The sequence below is a fragment of the Rattus norvegicus genome, chromosome 3 (assembly GCF_021556685.1).
Source record: "Rattus norvegicus strain SHRSP/BbbUtx chromosome 3, alternate assembly SHRSP_T2T, whole genome shotgun sequence".
In the NCBI taxonomy this organism is placed as follows: Eukaryota; Metazoa; Chordata; class Mammalia; order Rodentia; family Muridae; genus Rattus; species Rattus norvegicus.
In genome coordinates this window covers 53,202,182-53,223,666 of record NC_141536.1, presented here as the reverse complement: position 1 = coordinate 53,223,666, position 21,485 = coordinate 53,202,182, and the positions used below count along the sequence as shown (strand labels likewise).

The window sequence follows — 21,485 nt, the reverse complement described above, 5'->3', positions numbered from 1 at the left end:
CCTTGCTGACTTCTGTTGTTTCCCCAGGAACAAATGGATCAACTGGCTATTAAAATGTTTCAGGGCACTTTACAGTGAGCATAGGTCTTTTGATAAGCAGAAAATGGGAGGAAATTGCCCTGTTTCTAAGATACGTGGATTTAGTAGAATTGTTCTTAACTGGCAATTAGACAGCTAAGGCTACCTTGGGCAATGACCTTGCCTCATTGTCCCAGATCTACTGTATTCTTGGGGGTGAAATCAGGGCATTGGTCATATAAAAATATTCCAAGTGATTCCAATGTAGAATCCAGGCTTAGAATGACTGAGCTCAAACAAGGCACATCTGGCATCTGCCTTGACCAACTGAAGTCTACGCTTCGGGCTTTTTGTTTGGCACATTCAGGTTCTCTAATTTCCATAATTTCTTTAATGAGCCATGAGCAAGGACATAACTTCCTTTTATTCTTCTTCTAAGAAGTGTTTGAGCTACATAATTCATGATATTCATTTTCTTCAGAAGTGTCTTGTCCTTAAATCAGGGTGTAAATGATATCAAATACATTCCGTCTTACAATTAAAAATTAAAGCTCGTGCTCACTCAACACTTTGGAGTCTATGGGCTGTGATGGCGTTGACTGCGCAGCGGCTCTTCATCTGAGGGAGTTAATTTAGACAGACTGTGTCTCAGAGGGCTCCAGTCCTGTACATTATAGCATAATTAACTGAAGCAAAAGGGATCTCAATGTTCTTTTCCCTTTAGTACAATCTGCTAGATCTTCTTATTCCATTATCGTTTGCTGAGTTTTTTCATGTCCTGGCTCAGTGCACTATCTCACCCCAAGGATCCGGGACATTCTTTCTAGGGCATCATATTCCTTTGCTGAGGCGACCAGGAGACTAGCAGACTGGGTGGCTAAAATAGCATACATTTATTTTCTCTTCATCACAGGAAGTAGAAGTCTATGATAAGGTTGTCAACATGGTTCTAGTTTCTGCTGTGGCCCCACCTTGACCTGTGGATGTCTGTCTTGCATGTGTCTTTAACTGGTGTCCCTCTGACCCTGTTGTCCCCATCCTAGTCTTGTCCCTCCTTTCCTTTCCTGTCTTTGTGTTTCTCTTATTTTCTCCCCACCTTTTTCTCCCCTCTGTCTTGCTCCTATTTCACATTAATTGTGGGTTAAGTGTCTGTTCGTCGCTGATATTGATATTTGAGACAGAGTCCCACATGATCTAGGTTGACCTTCAATCTCCAGTTCTGGGATTACAGGTATACCCCACTACATCTGGCATTTTCTGGGTCTTCAAATCAGTCATTATCTCTACACTTTCTAGCCAAGGAGCAAAGGCATCTCTAAGATAGCCACAACAAATATGAATTGTCCAATATTGTACTCAGAAATCAGGCCAAGGCCTATGAGATAGCTCAACAGCTATGAACAGTAGCTGGCAGGCCTGGCAACCTGAATTCAAGCTCAGGAACCTACATGGCAGATAGAGAGATGTGACTCCTCGCTGTGACGTGCGAGATATATATATATATATATATATATATATATACACACACACACACACACACACACACACACACACACACACAAATTCTCCTACACAAAGCAAAGAGTATGCAAAAGTCCACAGTCAAGGACCATTCCCTTAAGCATCAGTCCACTCTCTTCGTGGATAGAGATAGAGATCTCTGCTTGACTTCTCTAAACTTCCAACCACCAGAGTTCAGCTATGACAGAAAAGCATTTTTGTGTGGAGAAAAAAATCTTTCTTAGTATGTGGTTTGGGTCCAATTGTGGCCAAATCTTTTCCATCACTAGGCAACCCTTCATCTGCAATTTATTTAGAGGTCACCCAAGTTCCCCAAATCACATTCAAAATGTTTGTCTCTATGCACATTTCTTTGAAGGTCACAGCTTTTGAAGATTATTGATGGAACCTCTGACCCAAGCAAATTAAGTACAGCATGAAGTTCACTGGCATCCCCTGAACTGTCCATGTGCTACTCCCAGGATCCCTGCTTTCCCGTTTCCTTGGAGACCACTTCAGTACTTCGTTCTCCCAGCATGAGTCGCTGGGGGTAATGACTTCCTTATTCTTCTTAATGACTGTGTGGGTGTGTTTTCTTCACTAATGTAGCCAGTCTCAAAACCCTGTACTGTTGCCCTGTTTAGATGTTAGTCCTAGTAATTGATTACTTTCAGTTTGCTCCAGAATGTTCTCATTCTGGTTTATTTAAAGTTTCCCCGGGTTGTAAGTAAATCCTGCTTGTTTTAGAACGCAACATGGAAGCCACAGGGCAGAATTCTTTCAGTATGTTTTGCCACAGCAAATATTTAAAAAAAAACCACAAGGTATAGTCTTACTATAAAATGAACTATTCGTTTCTGAATTATAGTGCCTGCTACAATTCAACACCGTTAGACATGTTTTGCTTTGGCTAGTACTGCCCATATCTTGGCAGCAAACAAAAATAGACCTTTAATGTCTTCATGGCCATTAGCCTTCTAACAAACTTATCTGCCTTTTCTAAAATAAATCATATTTGAGAACTCTCCAGTGTCACCTTGCAGTCTAAGTGGATTTATTCCAGACTCCTAGAGTTTAAGCTCTAGTGAGTTTTAGAAAATAATTACCTTCCCTCCATTCTGGCTTACATCCCAGGAATACTCGCATTCTATAATGACACTATTATAAATTATCTTGCCACAGCTTTCAGGGACCCCCCATCCATTAGTCTCATTATAAATTCTTCCCTAGAAATGATCATGACCTATACATCCCTAAGCTGGTATTGGATCACAGGTTTCTCCCTAGGACCAGTGCTAGTCATTTTTTTTTTCTTGGTGGAGCTAAGGTGTTATGTAGCTGAATTTGTGTTACAGAGAGAACTTTGTGTAACAAAGTAGTCTCCAAGTTTAGTTTGCATCCTGCTCACCTGAAGGCCATGTAAAATGAAGGTCCCAGGAACCGGTTTCCAGAGTCTTAGATTTAGCTGGAATCCAGCGGGACTTTCAAGTTGACATGATAGTACTGGGTGATAAGCCTTAGTTTTGGGAAGTACTGATAGACGGTTTTGATTTTCACCCAGCCTGGCTAGGATAAAAGTGGATCATACTGTAAGAGTCACAGTCTAGTAGAGGGTGTGAGATATTTGCATAATTAACAGTGCTGTGCCCTTAGGCTTGAACAGAGAGAGGAAATGGAACAGAACAAGGGCAGATAATAACTTTAAGTCTGTGGCTTGGAGCTTAGGAAGTTTCGTGGGAAGAAACAATACCATGACCAGGCTTCCATACGTAAATAGTTATAAATGGGAGTGCTGGGCGGACAGGGCGAAGACATTTCAGAACATGGTGTAGATAATACTACTGTGCTAAACTATCTGCGTTCATTAACTAGTGCACTGCATTTAAAAGCTGTAAAATGAAACCACCAGGTTTCTTCTTTTCTCTCCCTCCTTTCCTTCATTGAGACCAATCTCACATTATAGCTCAGATTGGCCTGGAGCTCACTAAACCTATGTCCGACTCAAACTCAGGACGGTCCTTCCTCCTCAGCCTCCTGAATACTGAAGACAAGAACCACCCCACCTGGCTTCAAGTGACCACTTTTCACATCGATGGGCATTTAAAAACTCCCACCCCAAACGGTCCATTTCGTTGCAGTAGTACTGGCTTGAGAAGCCATGACTCACACATGTCAGGCACTCTACCTCTGAATTCCACTCTGAGTTAAGCCAATTCTTCTCTTCCAGGACACAGGATTGTGTTGTGGTGTCAAACTCACAGCAATCCTGTCTCGGTCTTCTTCATACCGGTCCCTAGGAGCAGATGCAACCCACCATGTTGACCAGCAGTCAACTTCTGAGGGAAAGCAGAAGAGTGGCTATCAGTGCCCAGGGAGGGAGAATGCAATTTACTCTTCAGTGGACGTGGAGTTTGAGGGAAACTCCAATGTGAAAACAGTTGTAAGGTATTAATAATGGAAGTGGCAGCCCAATAGTTAGCACAGTATCAGTGCTACTATGCTTAAAAGAAGTTAAGGTTATAAATAGTACGTTATACATAGTTTACCACAATTTTCAAAACCAGGGTTTTTTTTTTTTTTTTTGGCATTGAACATTTTTCTGAGTATTGAGAGAGGCTCTGTCTTTCCTCCCTCTAACACTCTGATGTTGTTCATTATCTTTCTAATTTTTTTTTATGTTTTACAACTTTATTGAGTAACTTGCGAGTGAAATTGTTTTTAATACCCAATTCAAATTTATAGAGTTGTAATCAATCACATAACCTAGATTTAGAGCATATCTGTCACCTAGCAAAGGTCACCTATGTGTCCTTTGACAGTGGGTAGCTGCTGTTCCTGGTCCCCCACAACTGCCCAACTGTTTTCTGTGCAGATCTTCCTTTTCTGATAATGCCCTATAAACACAAGCACGGAATATATGTTCCCTAGCATCTAGCTTACTTTGTGCAGTGTATTGTTTTTTAGGAAGTCCCCCTCCGCCAAGAATAAAGTTTGCTGTGAGCTTCTCATTCAATTTCCAGTGCCCTGAAATGACTATTATTTTTATAACCTTCAATGTTTCTTTTGTAAGGGAGATTTCTTTTTTTTTTTTAAGATTTATTTATTTAATGTACACTGTCGCTGTCTTTAGACACACCAGAAGAGGGCATCAGATCCCATTACAGATGGTTGTGAGTCACCATGTGGTTGCCTGGAATTGGACTCAGGACCTCTGGAAGAGCAGTCAGTGCTCTTAACCACTGAGCCATCTCTCCATCGGGAGAATTCTTAATGGCTTCAGAAAATTCTTCTTTTGTTTACTTTTTAACACAGAAGATAAGTCTAGTGAAATTGTGTGTGTGTGTGTGTGTGTGTGTGTGCCTGTGTGTGTATGTGTGTGCGTGTTGAGACAGGGTCTTGCTAGGTAATACTGGCTAACCTGGAAATCATTATATAGACCAGGCTGGATTTGAACTCACAAAGATCCCCCTGTCCCTGCCTCCTAAGTGCTAGATTACAGGCATGTGACATGATGCCAGGTGGCAATAAGTTCAATCACCATCATGACTGTATTTGTATTCTGTTGGTTCTATTCTTCTGGAGAACCCGACTGACTCATCCACTGAACAAGACTTCTTCAAATTGCTCCACAGAAATACCTCCAGACTGGAAGACATAATATGTTTTTCCTCATCTCCCAAATAAACCCAACCTGGGTCACAGAGCACATATATTCCAGAGAAGGCAGTGCTCAGTTTGACACATAACAGAGTCACAACAAATCCTACTTGGGTTGAAATGAATGGCATATGAATATAGATATAAAGATGATGATGGTGTTTGTAGGTGGTGACAGAAGAGACTCAGAAAGCTATTTTCTGGGGTAGGAGGCAGGGTGGGGGCCGGCAAGCATATTTTCTCTACACAGTGTTTCAGATTATATAAAAAAAAATTGACAATAGCAATTTTTTCTTACACCTTAGTTGAAAAGGAGTCTTGACAAAAAGTCAGCGGTCATGGCTAGGTGTAATAGAGTACACATGTAATGTCAAGCGCTCAGGAGGCTGAAGCATGAGGGTTACAGGTTCAAGGTCAGCCTGAGCAACACGGTAAGACTGTCTTAAAATTGCAAGGCAGGAGGGGTTGGGGATATGGGGTAGAGTGCGTGCTTGGAACTTGCTAGGACGGGGTTGGAGATTTAGCTCAGTGGTAGAGCGCTTGCCTAGGAAGCGCAAGGCCCTGGGTTCGGTCCCCAGCTCTGAAAAAAAGAACCAAAAAAAAAAAAAAAAAAAAAAAAAAAGAACTTGCTAGGACATAGGTCCAAAACTGAACAAAAATGGAAAGAGAGGGGACGAGAGGCTTGTAGGAAGCTTCCTTCCTACAGGGGAAGAGATATGAAAGTTAGCCCAGAGTATATAGTAAGATAAAACAAGGAAACGACTCAACCTCCCTAACTCCCACCCCTTCAGAGAAAGCATGTGCATCCTAAGGGTCGGTTCCTCTGAAACTTTATATTGCTAAAGGCAATTTTTTTCAGTCCAAAGCCCATGAACATCTAGAATCATCACTTGGTGGCCACAGTAAGACCAGAGTAAAGGTGAGCAGAAACAGGGCTTCAGTTAGCGCCCTGCCTTGAATCTTAACTCAATGGGAAACCCAGGAAACCCATCATTACTCACTGAGCTGAAGAGCTAAGATGTCCAAAATACAAAACGGAAGGTAAAATGCTACCAGATATCTAAGACCAGAAGTTATTGCATCATAAGCATTAAAAATTAAAGGCTCTTCACAGCAAACTATGTCTAATTTTTAAAATCTTTAAAAGAAATTATATTATATCTATATATAAACACACACACATATATATGTATATATATAAACACACACACACACACACACACACACACACAATTGTGTTTGTCAGTCTGATGAGATACTTCAGTGGTTAAGAACAGTGAGTGCACTTCCAAGGACCTGGATTCAAGTCCAAGCACCCACATGGTGACTCACTACCATTCGTAACTCCAGTTCTGGGGGATCTGATGTCCTCTTCTGACAGTCAAGGACATTAGGTACTCACATGGCATACAAGCAAAACATCTGTACACATAAAATGAACAAATAAGTAAAAATTGGGTTTATTCAGGAGCAGCTTGTACATGTGAGCATGGGTGCCCATGGAGTCACTTGGGTGCTGGGAACCCAACCCATGTCTTCTGCAGAAGCGGTATGTGCTTTCTAGCCTCCTAGATGACCAAATTTGTTAATCATGGCCCCAGAAAAGAAACTGAGTATCAGACATACTGTGATGTCCTAAATGATAAGGACAAGGATGATAATTTGTCCTGATTTCCTAAGTCTTGATTTTTAGTTCTTGGGGAATAAAACAGCCAAAATCTGGTAGCTCAATCTTATAGTTGGTGTTGGAATGCTTAAAGGCAATCAAAGAAAACAGCAGTTCGGTCTACAAGCGGAGGCTCATTTCCAGAAACAACCATCATGATCAAAGATGAAAATAACAATAAATTGGTTTTGTAAAAAATACTGACCATCTCTAGTCCCCTTTCTTTAGAGGGCATAGTCTCAATTTCCTATCTTTCTCAGTTTTACAAAGAAGGATGCAAGTAGCATCTGTTTCACCTGTGATGTTTTCTTCTAACAAGTCCTGGTTTAAAATCTTTACTTTTTTACATTATGTGGCTTTTTAAAAATTATGTGTTTAGTGACTTGGTGTCTCCCGATCTGTCTATCTTCAGGGAGCATGGGTTACTTTGGTAGTGTTCTGGTCCCATTCACTGTGAAGTTCTGCAGGATCCAGGAGCATTCTTTTAGCTGTAGGTCTTAGCATCAACATCTGAGGGACTGGCGATGTGGCTCAAGGAATTTGATTGCCAATGGCTCAGTTGTTCGAGGGGATGCCTCTTTCTGTAAACACATACAAACATAAAAATTTAAATAAGTAAAATGCTCGCGATAAAGCAATGTTAGAAAAGCTTGGGAAATTCAAACAGTAAGTTGGGGTAGTTTGTTAACTTTGAGGATGCTTCTGCCTAATCAATCATAACCGGAGTCTGTTCAGGAGGATTTTCCGTCATTTCCAAAATAAAATGGGTGCAAGAAAGAGGGTTGTACACGACATAAAAGAAGAATGCAGTTAAATTTCAGTTTTTACATATTTCTTCGTTCTGCGGCAAGCGCTTCTTGCTATTCCACGACAGACCGAGTCCGACTCTGTCTCATCAAAGAACTACGAATCCCAGAATGCCCCGCTTCATATTTGTCCGCGAGAATTCCGCAGACGGCTTTCAACAACTCCTCGCACGGAGAGTCTGCGCTGTCAGCCAATCAGAAAACAGAGTTGACTGGCGGGTAAGTAGGCGCTCCGGAGTTTGAAATTGAAAGTCGGCGCGACCGAGGAGCGGCAGCCGGAGGAGCGGTGGGCTGGTTTCTCCCCGGCGGGTCCAATCAGGTGGAGACGGCGGTGTTCCTGGCCGCCCAGGTCTGGGAGCCTTTTGAAGGGTTGTGGGGCTTCGCCGGTTGCACGCGCGCGGTGAGGGAAGCCGGTCTGAGCCTGCCGGCATGCGTCCGCAGCGCCTGGAATGCGGGTCTCCGCTGTTAGCCGCGGGGTTCGGGTTCCGGCGCTGGTCCGTCCCGCCCCCCACTCCCCTCTTCCGGCCTGCAGGGGGAGGAGCAGATGGAGATAGCGGTCAGGGGTCCAATGCCGAACACCGAGTCTCTTGGTCCCCCAATTTCTTGGTCTCGTTGTCTGCGAGCAGGTCCTGAGGAGAAGCTGACTGACCCCTGGGTCCTGCTGAAATATGATTTGCAAGCTTCATGCAGCTTGTTTTGGTCATATTCTTTCCTCTCCCCCATGTCCATGCTGTTTCCCTCAGAACAGATGGATGCACATTCACCACAGTTAAGCCCAAGTTGGCTTGAATTATCCTGTTGCTAACTAAAAAAATAAAAAATAAAAATGGGTTACTTTATTTTATCTTAATTGTATGTTTTATTAGGTTCTGGCCTGGAGCGCCCTATGTTGACTGGGCTATCCTTGAACTCAGATACCTTCCTGCCTCTGCCTCCTTAGTGCTGGGACTAAAGGCGTTTGGTCCACACCCTGTTGTTTTTAATTTATTTAGAAAATGTCTCTTATATTAGGCTGGTCTAGCTTTTGACTGAGGATGACCATTACTTCAGATGCACCTGCCCCCCAGCTTCCAAATGGTGGAATTAAAGTCTGCCTTTATGCTAGCTGAGTTGCTGAATTATTAACCGTTCTGTAGCAAAGTCAACCTGTGGGCATAAACTCGAAAATGTGGCTTATTTGGTGTCAATAGCAATTAAAATACTGCATGTATGCTCTGTTTTGCAGCGTCTTAAAACAGAATGGGTGAAGACGAACTGGCAGCCTTCGAGAAAAGCATAAACGAATTTGGGGACAAGTTCCGGTACAGACTCAGTGATAATCGTAGCCAGGTGCTGGGACTTAAAGATGCCTTCAAGGACTCCATTAGAGCGCTTTCAGGTACTGCCTGCCCTTAACTCCTAACCTGCGGGTTTTGCTGGTCTTATTTATTGTCTACTGTTATTTCAGCGGGATTAAAACATATCTTGTAATCTGTCTTTCAGAAAAGCTGTCTTTGAAACTAAAGGAAGAAGAAAGGATGGCTGAGATGATTCTGGAATATAAAAATCGTATGTGGAAAACTGTAGATTAGCTTTTAGATTGAATGTCTTTGTCGTGAAATCTTTAGACAGTGTAGTAAATGTTCGTACATTCACACACATGCATAGACATTCATCCGAATTCTGTTCCTGGGAGCTGGAGAGGTAGCTCGGTGGTTTAAGAGCACCGGCTGCTCTTCCAGAGGATCCAGGTTCAATTGCCAGCAACCACCTGACACCTCACAACTGTCTTTAGCTCCTGTTCCAGGGGATCTGACACCCTCACACAGACATATATGCAGTCAAATCACCAATGTACATAAAATAAATTATTTTTAAAAGATTCTTTTTCTGTCACCAGCTTAAAGTTGAATATCTTTGCACCATCTAGAACTATGAATATTTTTTCAGTAGTATTTTTGAATACTGTGTGAATGGCATCATTTTATATGTATCCTGTCTCTATTTAAGTAGTGTATGTGTGTATGCCTATGTGTAAAGGTCAGTCTTTAAAAAAAAGTTTGTTTTCACATTGGAAATTTCAGCCCAAGGAACACGGAGCTCCTTAGGACGTCAGGGTCTGGTTAATATTCTAGCAATCATATTTTAGCACCATTTTTTCCCTGTCATTTCTATGGATCTCCAGATATTTCAATACTGGGTCTGAATCTTTTATTGAATTCTCACACTTAAGCCGTAAACCTGGAGCTGATGGGTTGAACTTACGTAGAGACATTCAGTTTAGGGTAGCCATGTTTTAAACACTGTTAAACTGGAATGCCCCTGTGAAGCACTCAGTGTGCTCGCACGCACACAGCCAAACCCCCCACCCCCACTGTGGTTGAATAGAAATAACAATTTACACAAATTCAGTGAATATTTGATTGCTCTTGGCCTGGATTAAGGAAGCAGTGCATAAGGTCTGCTTTTATAATTTAGTGGAGACAAAGACAGGGAAGCAGTAGTTAAAGTGTATTGTACTACTACGTGTAATAATGGAATATCCCATGTGGAATCAGACTCTAGGGCCTTAGTTCAAACAGTCAGACTATTCACCAACTATGTTCTCTGCACATTTGACTCAGGCCTCACAGTGATGAAACACATTAAGTTCTACTCTTTCTTCCTCCCTCCCTCCCTCCATTTCCTCCCTTCCTACCTTCTTCCTTCCTTTCTATTTTCATGAGGTCTTGCTTTGTTGGTTAGGTTGATTTTGATAGGGCATCACTTTCTTTGTAGCCCAGGCTGGCCTGGGACTTTTGCTCCTCCTCAGTCCTGAAGCCTCAGCTTTCTGAGTTCTAGGATTCCATGTACTACCACACTTACTCCTCGTACCCTTGTTCTTATTTAAGAAAGAGTGAGATTTCTGTGATAGTACCTCAGTCTTGAATAAATTTATATAATTGTGAGGCTTAACGAGGAACATTTGAATCAAATGTGAATTATTTTACCTTTCTCTTTAATTTGCCTTAGTCAGATTTTCACCATTACGGTTAATTTTGTATGTATAAATGCTCCTTTTCAGATTTTACAAGATTTCATTTTGTGTTTTAAGTATTTAGAAGTTCAGAATTTATTTATAATAGCACTGCTTAACTTTTTTTTCTTGTCATACTAACTTCCTAAATACACCCACAGTTGTGTCCGGGGTCTTTGCTTTCCTTAGTTGTTTACCAATTCTTCATTAGGTCACTAGGTTCAGGTGTGTCCACTAGAAGTACCATATTACAGGGTGGTTCTTGTTGGTTTAACAGGGTCTGTGCCTTCCCTGTTCTCACTGGGTGCTGTCCCATGGCTTTACAGTTTATACTCATTAGACTGTCTGGTGCCTACTCCCGGCGTACCCTAGGCATGCAGTAATGTCTAGACTCTGGAAAGTATTTAGAAGAAAAATGAGTTCCCCGGAATCCAGCTCAGCTGTGTGTTTCAGGCAAGTTGTAGTTTTACAGTACAGAGCCTGCTTTCTTGATATGGATTGCTTAGTTATAGATGATACTTTGTGTCTGTTATTCTAAAACACAGGCCAATCTGTACATCTAGTTAAAGAAATAGTAGCAGAGCTATCCCAGGGGCTCATACTTAGACTACTTGAAAGGCTGTGATGTCAACATCCAAAGTTCAAGACCAATTAGAGCATCTCAGTAAGATCCTTAGGGCAAGATAAAAGTTTTTACAGTGCTGAGAGGTGTGATTTGATGGCAGGGTAGTGTTTGGTTAGCATATATGAGGGCCTGAGTTTAATCCTGCTACCATAAAATACTCATTATGAAGACCGAGTACTAAATTTATCTAATGTTTTTCCCCAGTACCTATCATATAATGCATTTTCCAATATTTTATCTACACTGTATTCTACCACATTTGCTTTTAGTGGATTTTTAAAATATATGTTTAAAGATTTCATTTTGTTTTATATATTTATTTGCTGCATATATCCATATATACTATATACATATATATTCAGTGCTCTTGTAGGTCAGAAGAGGGTATTAGATCCCCTGGAAATAGAGTTACAAATGGTTGTTAGCCTCTATATAGGTGCTGGGAACTGAACCCAGATCCTAAACCATATTTGTAGGTCCTTGGATTTTTTTTTTTAAATTTTGGGGAGATTTGTATAATGTATGGTTTGGTCATAGTCACTCCCTACCCAGCTCGTCTCACATCCACTCTTCTTTCCCAGCCTACCCACTTACAACTGTTTTTAAAGCCTTCAAGGCCATGTGCTGCCCAAACGTTCTCCGATTAGTCGTCTTCCACTGGAATGCAGTCACCTTACCGGGGACGAAATTAATATTTTATTTTGACTTGGGAGCTCATATAGCACAGGCCGTCTAACACTTTCTATGTAACTTTCTCTGTAGTCTAGGATGACCTGTCTTCCTGCCTCCACCTGTTGAATGTGCACCATCACAGCCAATTTATTAGGTGCTAGGAATCAAGTGCAGGGATTCCCACACGGTAGGCAAGAGCTCTACCACCTGAGTGATATCCCAAGTTCCATATACTAGTATTTTATTAAGCTTTATGGTAATACTTTAAAAAGATTCTTTTATTTTGAGTGAGCGTGTGTGTGTGTGTCTATGGTATATATCAGAGGTCAAAGGACAATTTACAGGTATTGGTTCCTTTTCTACTCTGTGAGATTGAACTTAAGACATCAGACTGGGCAGCCAGCACCTTTAAAATTAGTTTATATGGCTGTCAGTGAGGAGATATAGTAATGTGTGTGTTTGAGTTTCAGAACTATGCTAACTTTGTAAGATTTGACAGTCTTATCACCATTTTCTTCTGTCTTTAATACATCCCAGAAAAGCTTACAGGCTTTAGAATTGGCTTTCTTCACAGCACTGGAAAGCTGCTGTGTAGAATTGGACTGTCCTCTGCGGTCGGCTTTACCAAGGTCCTTACTTTGAACTGCAAGAGTCATAGTCTTCTGATTTTGCGTTTTGTTAATTAATTTGGTTTTTCAATTTTAGAAGCTTTTTTTTTAATTTTAAAGACAGTTAATGAAGCAGATTCTCTCTTACCATTTACAATTTTTGAGTCATTTGAATGTTTATTAATCATAGAGGCCAAAGAATTATACATTTGAGGCCATCCTGGGTTTACATGTTTTGTCTTCAAACAAAACATAAAAACAATTTTATTAATCTTTGGGAAGTTGGCAATTTTGTGCTTTTCCTAATTATATGTCATAGAATGGGGCATATGCATTTAATGCCATGTGTTTCTTACAGAGCTCTGTAAGCAGAATAAGCTCATTCAAGAAAAGAAGGATAATGTGTTAAAGATGATTGCTGAAGTGAAAGGCAAAGGGCAGGAGGTGGAAGTGCTGACGGCAAACATCCAGGATCTGAAGGAGGAGTACGCCAGGAAGAAGGAGAGTAAGTGTCTGTCTCATTTAAAATACTCAGTGCATGCCACACCCCATGGTCCCTCGTTCCCATCTGGCTGGCTCTACTTTGTGGCTAAAGAAGAGAACACTTCAGGGTGTAGACAGACCAGCATCTTTCTTAAGTCACCCAGGTGGGCGGACTTTTCTTTTTCTGGCTATTGTTCTGCTTACCAGGTTTTGTGCAATTTCAGTTACAGCCAGGCCTTCATGTCCTTATTACTCTGTTATGACTGAAACTGGACAGAGCTTTTTAGTAGTCTCATGGCCTGGTCTGGTCTCAAGCTTATGACTAAGGACACCTTTGAACTTGTCCTCCCGCTCTGCCTTCCAGTGTTGGGGTTGTACGCATGCATCCCCATGCCATATCTGTGTTGAAGAATCCTTTTAAGGACTTAAAAACACTTGTTGACCATAACATGTCTGCCAGGCAGTGAATGCTCAGACTTAATTGGTGAAAGTACAGAGAGTATGTGACTGTGGTGCTCACCCCTAAAAGGGCCGTCTGTATCACACACACTCCTGCCAAGGCCCTGGGAACATTACAAGGAGAGACAGGAAGAATGTAATTATGGGGGAGTGCTGTGAAACAGTTTCTTTGGGACATGACATGGGCAGTGTGCTTGTGAGCTCTCAGCAGCTGTCGTTACCTAAATAAGTTTGGGCCTTCAGCATATGATAGGAAGAAGGGCCCATGAGACCTCACATCTGGAAGACTATTGGGTAGAGGAATTTTAATCCAGCAACATTGCTGCTCTGGCAAGGGATCGCATCCAAAGACCTATGCCTGTGTAATCTGGCTGGAATGCAAGCACAGCGCACACCTTTAATCCCTCTGGTTTGCAGACACACCTTTGGTACCTTTGTTCCCAAACCGTGAAAGTAAGGTTAGTTTATAGAAGGAAGCAGCCATGTTTGAAAGTGATGTCTAAATGAGGGGCAGACAAAGTGACGAGTCAGAGAAAGGCTACGCCCAGCTCTCATGAGAACATACAAAAGAAAGAGAGGAGTTAGAGAGCAGCCCAGAGTCAGAGAGGAGACAGTTTTACTGGGGGAGTTGAATCAGTTCAGTTACTGCAGTTACTGTGGGGTTGTCCAGTCAGTTGAGGCAGTTGAATTAGGAGTCAGTGTATTGGAGTCGACTTCATTTGTGAGTTCGTGCAGTTCATTGCAGGTCAGCAGAAGCAGTTGAAGCCAGCAGGACCCAGAGGATTAGAACAGATTGCCAGAGATAGTTGGAGGCCAAGCAGAGCTGAGTGAAGCCAGTTTGAATCAGTCAGCTTGGAGAAGTGTTTTGAGCTAGAACAGCTAGGTTGAACCACCTAGCCTAAGTTCAGAACTAAAGAGAGTGAGTTTCTTCCTCAGTAAGTCCCCGATTGACAGTTACATCTGGTGAATAAAAGATACTGTTGACATTGTTGGCAGTGGGGAGTGGATTTTACTGTCGCCAGTGGTATAGCTGCCAAGAGTAAGTTACCCATGCCCCAATAAATAAACGTCACCTTGCTCCTGCAGGAGACCCGGTGGGTTAGATTCAGAAAGTGTACACACAGACGACATGGGAGGTGGGAGGGGAGAGCACCTGTTGGGAAGAAGCAGACTTTCAGCAGAAGAAACATGGGCTGAGACAGGGTAATAGAAATAGAGGTAAAATGAGCGAAAGTATATGTGTAAGGGTGTGTGTGTCTGCGTTTGTATGTGTAACTCAATGGATTTAAAAAAAAAAAAATCTGGTTTAGAAAACCCCTTTCTGTAAAAACTTGTAATCAAATGGGTGCCTTATTTGAAAGGAGACTTGAGGATAGCAGTATGCTTGGTTAATGCTTCCTCTTACACAGTTCATATCCGAGACTAAATTGTGAAGGTACTTCTCATCTGCCATCTATTAGTTAGGGTATTTGTTGGTTTAAGCCAGCATTTGTTAGCAGTTGTAAACCAGCATGCAATAAGGCTGGTTTCTCATGGAGGCACTTACGCCTAAAGGAGAGGAAAGTATTCTTCCCAGGAAGCAATTAGTATATATTTGTTTAGCCAGCAAACAACAACAACAAGAGCATAGAGGAAATCTATTTCTAAGCTAGCTATACAAATTTCTGCCCTGATTTTCTGTATCTCAAACATTTCTTTCTTTCATTTTGTACAGAATCCCCTTTTCTTATTTATTAAAATTAGAAGCTAAACAAATATAAACAGATTGATATACCTGGTATAATTTTTTAGTAGTTTTCAAGTTTCCTAAAATTAATTGAGTAAGCCTTAAAGTAAGAATTATCTAAAATATTCAACACTCTTTAAATCGTAGCCATTTCCACTGCTAACAAAGCCAATGAAGAGAGATTGAAACGGCTGCAGAAATCAGCGGATTTGTATAGAGATCGCCTTGGACTAGAAATTAGAAAGATTCCTGGTAAGTTCTGCTCACTGTTACGTAGAAGATTAGGAAGGGTATCTAGAGAAGAGAAGAATCTAAGAGGTATTTTTAACTAAACTTATCACATTAGGTATTTAGAAAATAGGCCAACATCCCATCTTTTTAAGCATTTAAATACAAGTATTATTGCTTTATTCATCTAGTAGCTAATGCAAGCTTGACATGGTTGTCAAAAGCCAAAACAACACCAACAACAAAACCATACAGTACTTACTGGACTTGCGTTCCCTGGTGTTTGTGCCACCCCCAGTTGCCTTCAGAATGGTGGTTTGTGAGTGCTGGCGTAATCACTCATTAATGTAGTATGAATGATTCCATCTTTTATCAACTGGATTGCTAAAACAGTTGGATTGTATCTATTTTCTAGCTTTAAAAATACTGTTTGTGGGGTTGGGGATTTAGCTCAGTGGGCAAGCGCAAGGCTCTGGGTTCGGTCCCCAGCTCCGAAAAAAAAAGAAAAGAAAAAAAAAATATTGTTTGTAATTTCTCACTTGGGAGGATCCTTTCTCGGAGGGGCATTACTAGGTTAAAAAGCACATGAATGCTTTTAAGGCTGGTATCTATGTATGTTAATTGGTTAGAATGGATAGTGTTTCAAGGCTTCTCAACATCACACTCGGGCTCAGTGAGTTATGAGGAGACTCAGTGTCTGTGCTGATCTTCTTTAATTCATAGGAAGATATTTTAAGACGTCAGTGGACACGTAAACCCATTAATAATGAATACTATGCATTTTCCCTGTGTGTGCATACTGACCATGAATGTTTCTATATTTTATTTATTACATTTTTTAAATCATTTACTGTGTGGACACCGGTGAAAGACTGAGGCAGACTTGTAAAGGATGTTCTGCTAAAGCAAACCCATGGAAAGACATGTGATGAAGGATTCTTTGCTAATGACACACATGGATTGGTCCGCTTTGCATTTCGTAGTTGAGCTGCATTTGTGGGGATTCTGTGGACTGGGGCTGAGTGGATGCACATGCTGAGGCAAAAAATATGGCAGACACCTGATGTTTGGAGGGTATAAGTAGGACTCCATGGAGTGACAGAGACAGAGCTCGCCTTGCTGGTACAGCTCGATGTGTAATGCTTGCTGGTCTCTCATCTTCGCTGATCTTCACTTCTCTGAGAGAGGCACAATGGAGAACTTCTGGTTTTCTTGTTGCTCCCCCCTGCTGACTGAAACCAAGGCTGAGGCCTGGCTGTCTGCTAGGGCATGTCACCGCTGTTGCTAACCCAGCTCTACCGAACTGGACTGCTTGTGCATCTGTGAGGGGTTGTGAGTGGATGGAGCTGCTGCTGCTGACCTGTGAGCTGAATTGATGATTTCCAGACAACACAGATGGGAGTTGATCCAAAGGACCTTTCTAAGTGGGTCCACTTCCCCCCATATTCTTTCTTTTCTACTACTTCTGATGGGTGGAGGGCTAAAAGTGAGGTTAAAGCGTTTAAGAACCATCATTAAGAATAAAAACACTGAAAAGAGTTAAAGCTACAGCACATATGTATTGTTTGGCAACTGATAAGTGAGAGGAGTGCTCTCCTCTCTGCATACTCAGCGGAACAGAAAACCCCAAGTAAACCCTTGATTTATTATAATAAACTGAGTATATTACCAAATCTTTGCTTGGTGTACACACCCTTCCAAGTACTATTAACAGTCTGAAATCTGGTATACTGACCTTTACTTCACTTTGAATTTGGATGCAAGATAAATCTTTCCTAAGTTTCTGAAGATTTCCTTTTATAATGGTAGGAATTTTAAATATGATTGCTTATTTTTTATGCTATAGAATAAACTAAAATGTGTATGAATTTATGCTTTCTGACAGCCAACTTGAATTTCTATCAGGTATTTATTTGTTTAGGAGCATTTCAAGGACTTTTTTTTAAAAAATAGATTAACTAGAAGAATATAAAATAAATTCATTTAACAATAGGGTTTATTGTAGTAAAATACATATAAAACTAAGCTGTTTAACCATTTTAAAATATATAATTTGTGACATTCATTGTATCTACAGTGTTGTATGATCATCACCAAAAGATTTCTATATTTATCACCACAAACAAATATTTTGTAGTAACTTTCCATTTTCATGCTTTTGGTTTTTTAAGTTCCCAGTAACCTTGAATTTCTTTTCTTGTTTCTGTGAATGTATATTATCTGTTCTGGTTATTTTATATTGTGGATCATATAATATTTGTTCTTTTGCATCTTCACATATTTCCAAGGTTTGTCCATACTGTAGTTATGTATGAGAGGTTCATTCCTTTTTTTGTCTTGGCAATGTTTGTGTTTGTATGTATAATGTATATGTGTGTGATGTATTCAACTGTTCATCCATGGAAGGGCAGGTGTGTTACACTGTTGTTTTCACTGCCTACAGTGACCTGGTTAAATCTCTGCTTTTGTGTTTCCCATTTGGGGTTTTTTAAGCCTTTCAGACCTTAATAGGTGTTTAATTTACAAATATTTTCTTTCATTTTTTGAGTTCTCTTCATTTTCTTGGTATTATTGTTTGAAGGAAAAGAAAGAGTTCAATGTCAGTGATGTCCAAATTATCTGTCCTTACTTTATTGTCTGCTTTTAGTGTCATTTACACTAACTTGAAAATTCTGTGTTTGAAGATACTGGTTAAAGTACAGGGCATACTTATCAAAGATGGGATGGTGTGTGTGTGTGTGTGCGCGCGCGCGCGCGCGCGCGCGCATGCCTGAGAAAATATCTTCACTGAGAGCCTTGGCCTGTAAGTGTCCTCACAGTGAGTGGTTTGTAATCTCTGTCTTCAGGTGATAAGCTGCAGTTTATATTTACTAGTATTGACCCTAAGAATCCTGAGAGCCCCTTCATGTTTTCCCTGAGCATAAATGAAGCTAAGGAATATGAAGGTAAGTATCCTTTCTCTTGTGTCTAAGATCAGTTACCTCAACTGTCATTAGACTCATAAGGAAAATTGTGTTTGCACAAGCTCTTTCCTTTTCAGCGTGGCTTCTTGAGGTAACAACCTCTAAAAGATGCGAGTTTAGTTTGCCACGCAGATGTATTTGGGGCCCTAATAAGTAACGTTTCTCCTGTTTGACACAGCATCATGGGGGCTGAAAACCCTGAGACCAAAGTTCTTTGTATTTCATGTGCAAATTTGGTTACACTTGCAGAGCTGTGACTTACCATGTGAATAGTTCATTGTTACTTATGTAAAATAATCAAAATGTGGTTATTTACTTCCCTCATTTTCTTTAAGCTTTCATCCTAAACAGTGCCACGTGTACACAGTGCGGGTTAGTTACTGATCCTGGAACAGGTCAGACATCCTTTAGTTTATAGGGAATGTATGCGATTGCTAGCAGTGTGAACACTGAGCAAATACAAGTGTGTTTGTACTTTTTAAATTCTTCTAATCCTTTATATAAATAAACTTTAGTTTGTTGGAGTTCATAAAAATGATTAATTCCTTACACCTGTGATATTATTTTAAAGCATTTATAACTGGCAGATAGATGCTCAGGATGCTGGTTGGCCCTTTAAGGCCCTGGTAATTCACTGTCTATAGGTTTCAGATTTTGAGAATCTCCATCTATAAATTATTTGAGAATTTGCTATTTTAATAATTGTTTCAATCAAATAAGTACTAGGTGTTAAAAAGCAAAGCCTTAAAACCTCTAGTTTTTGAGTTTCTCTAAATTATTATTGGTACATTGTCTGTTTATGATGGGTAATGTTAATTATCACTGTGACAAAACAGAGTCACCCACATGCTGTGAGGAATTATCTTGACTGTGTTAATGGAGGTAGGAAGACCTTAACAGTGTATGATGCTGTTTCCTACCTGGTACCTGGATTGTGTAAGTAGAGAGAGGAATGTAGGCAGGAGCATGCGTCCACTGCTCTCTTACTTCCTGATCACGTGCAAGGTGACCAGCGGCTTCATGCCCCTGCTGCCTTGATTTCCCCCTCATGGTGGGTTGACCTCTGAACTGTAAGCCAGAATAAGGCTTTTCTCTAAGTTGATTTTGTCAATGTCATAGCAACAGGAAAGAAAACTTAAAGACACTCATGGTGTTTGATAAGTTTATTAAAATAAAACTCACAGAATAAAATTTGACCCAAGTACTCTGCTATTTCTTTATTGTGGTCCTGTCCAAGCAGTCGCTAAAGACAGAAATCTAATATAGTCAGGTTCTTCCTTCTGAGTAACGGAGATGATTGATGGTAGGAAGAGCTGGGTCATTCTTTTGGCAACTCTCACTGAAGACTTTTGTTCTGTTGTACCAGCATGTGCAACTGACACAAGGACTGTAACTTGTGACCTTTGTCTCATTTAATTGGTGGACTCTCTGAGTACCACAGTGACTACATTTCCACTGACTTCTATCTAGCATATTTCATCCCAAACTCATAAGTTACTAAGAATTTGCATTGAGGCCAAGTATGGTGGTTCTTGTCTTCGATCCAGAACTTAAGAGGCAGAAGCAGATGGATCTCTGTAAGTTCAAAGTTAGTCTGGTCTGTTGCCGGCCAGCCAGACCTACATAGCCCATGTCTCAAAAAGAATTGGCATTGCAAGTTAAGCCTTTTTTCATATTGTGACAAGAAACTAGATGACAACTCAAAGTTTTGCACAGAAAATGACATCTAATAGTTAAAACAAACTATATATGAGAGATGATAGAAATAGCACTCCAGTGTCACTCAGCTCTCAGTCCTTTGGATACCATGTTTAATTTAAATCTGGATTGTAGTACTTAGAATTTGAATATTTAGGGATTAAGCAAAGGAAAGGGCTAAAAGATAACTCTGAAATTCAAATGTATTAGTTTATGCTCAGAGCATTTCAGTAAAGTATAATTGTCATTCAGACCAGCTGAGAGTCTAAGTAGAAAGACTTCTACACACACACACACACACACACCTGCCCCTCCCCCGTTTAAATTATCTTCTTTGTTTTTCCTCTAGTGTCCGACTGTTCACCTCATCTTGAGTGCCTAGCAGAATTTCAGGAGAAAGTCAGGAAGACCAACAATTTTTCAGCCTTCCTTGCCAATGTTCGGAAAGCTTTTATAGCTAAGGTTCATAATTGATAGGCTTATTCTTTGTTATTGTATATATCCTAAAGGGATTCTTACCTCTTGACCCTGTCATTCTTCACTACTTTTGTGTAGTATGAGAGAAACTAGAATACATCATCCCAAACTATGCCTCTTTGACATAACATTTGTGAGCTGAAAACAGTTAAGCAGCGGCATAGTCAGAAAAATTTTGCCCTCCCTCAGTCTGCCTAATCGTGGGACCTAGATTATAGAAAGACAGAAGTTAGTCGATTACCACTTCTGACAAAGGCACCAGAGGAATGGACACGTCTTTCTTCATTAATTTATTCCTGTAAATATATTCTCCATAATTCCCCATCTGTGGAAGTCAAAAGGCAAATCTGTCTTGTCATGTTGTAAAATGCTACTGTTCTTTGTTGAAGATGCTGTGTAAACCTGACTAAGCCACTGTTTGGAGTTCTCTTCTGTTGGGGTTCTACTGTACAGTGTGCACTGCATGTGTTAATAAACTTGCTTGGTTTTTCCAGTCTTTGTAACTGTCTTTTCAGTCTGACTTTATGAGGATTGAAGAGAAATGGCTTCCTTTCTCACAGGGAGTCCTGCATGGCTTCTGTGGAAGGGAAGGTGAGACACAGTTCCCATCCGTGGAGTAGTTCTAGCAGGGTATGGGTCTCCATGAGTGTCGATGGTTGCTAGACCTGAGACTTGTTTGTATAATAATATGCATAATTTATTTTATGTTCCTCCTTCTGGAATATTCTCCCTGCCAAGGTTATTGGAGAATGTACTCGCTGCCAATGTTAATGAATCTAGGAGTTGAGGTATGTCTAATGTCCTTAGCAAAATGGTAAACACTGATTTTTAGGACAGCCTTTAAGGCTGTGGGAAAGAACTGTAAAAACATGAGTTCAAAAATATATAAACGGGATTTCCCAAC

The 21,485-nt window shown here is 40.7% G+C and overlaps 1 protein-coding gene across 5 annotated transcripts; it reads left to right on the top strand.

Moving 5' to 3' along the window:
* The first annotated feature begins 7,833 nt into the window (after positions 1-7,833).
* Spc25 (SPC25 component of NDC80 kinetochore complex) lies at positions 7,834-21,084 on the top strand. 5 transcript variants are annotated; one of them, NM_001429844.1, is made up of 7 exons: positions 7,836-7,866; positions 8,873-9,025; positions 9,130-9,195; positions 12,906-13,052; positions 15,363-15,467; positions 18,290-18,388; positions 20,454-21,084. In NM_001429844.1, exons 2-7 carry the CDS (start codon positions 8,887-8,889, stop codon positions 20,576-20,578), a joined length of 681 nt encoding a protein of 226 aa, NP_001416773.1. In that variant the 5' UTR covers positions 7,836-7,866; positions 8,873-8,886; the 3' UTR covers positions 20,579-21,084.
* The last annotated feature ends 401 nt before the right edge of the window (positions 21,085-21,485 follow it).

What these genes read in the sequence shown, in the direction of transcription:
- Spc25 (NM_001429844.1), top strand. Translation starts at nt 8,887, where the DNA reads ATGGGTGAAGACGAACTGGCAGCCTTCGAGAAAAGCATAAACGAATTT. An exon ending in AGAAATTAGAAAGATTCCTG is followed by an intron (nt 15,468 to 18,289) that starts GTAAGTTCTGCT and finishes CTCTGTCTTCAG; the next exon opens with GTGATAAGCTGCAGTTTATA. An exon ending in TGAAGCTAAGGAATATGAAG is followed by an intron (nt 18,389 to 20,453) that starts GTAAGTATCCTT and finishes TTTTTCCTCTAG; the next exon opens with TGTCCGACTGTTCACCTCAT.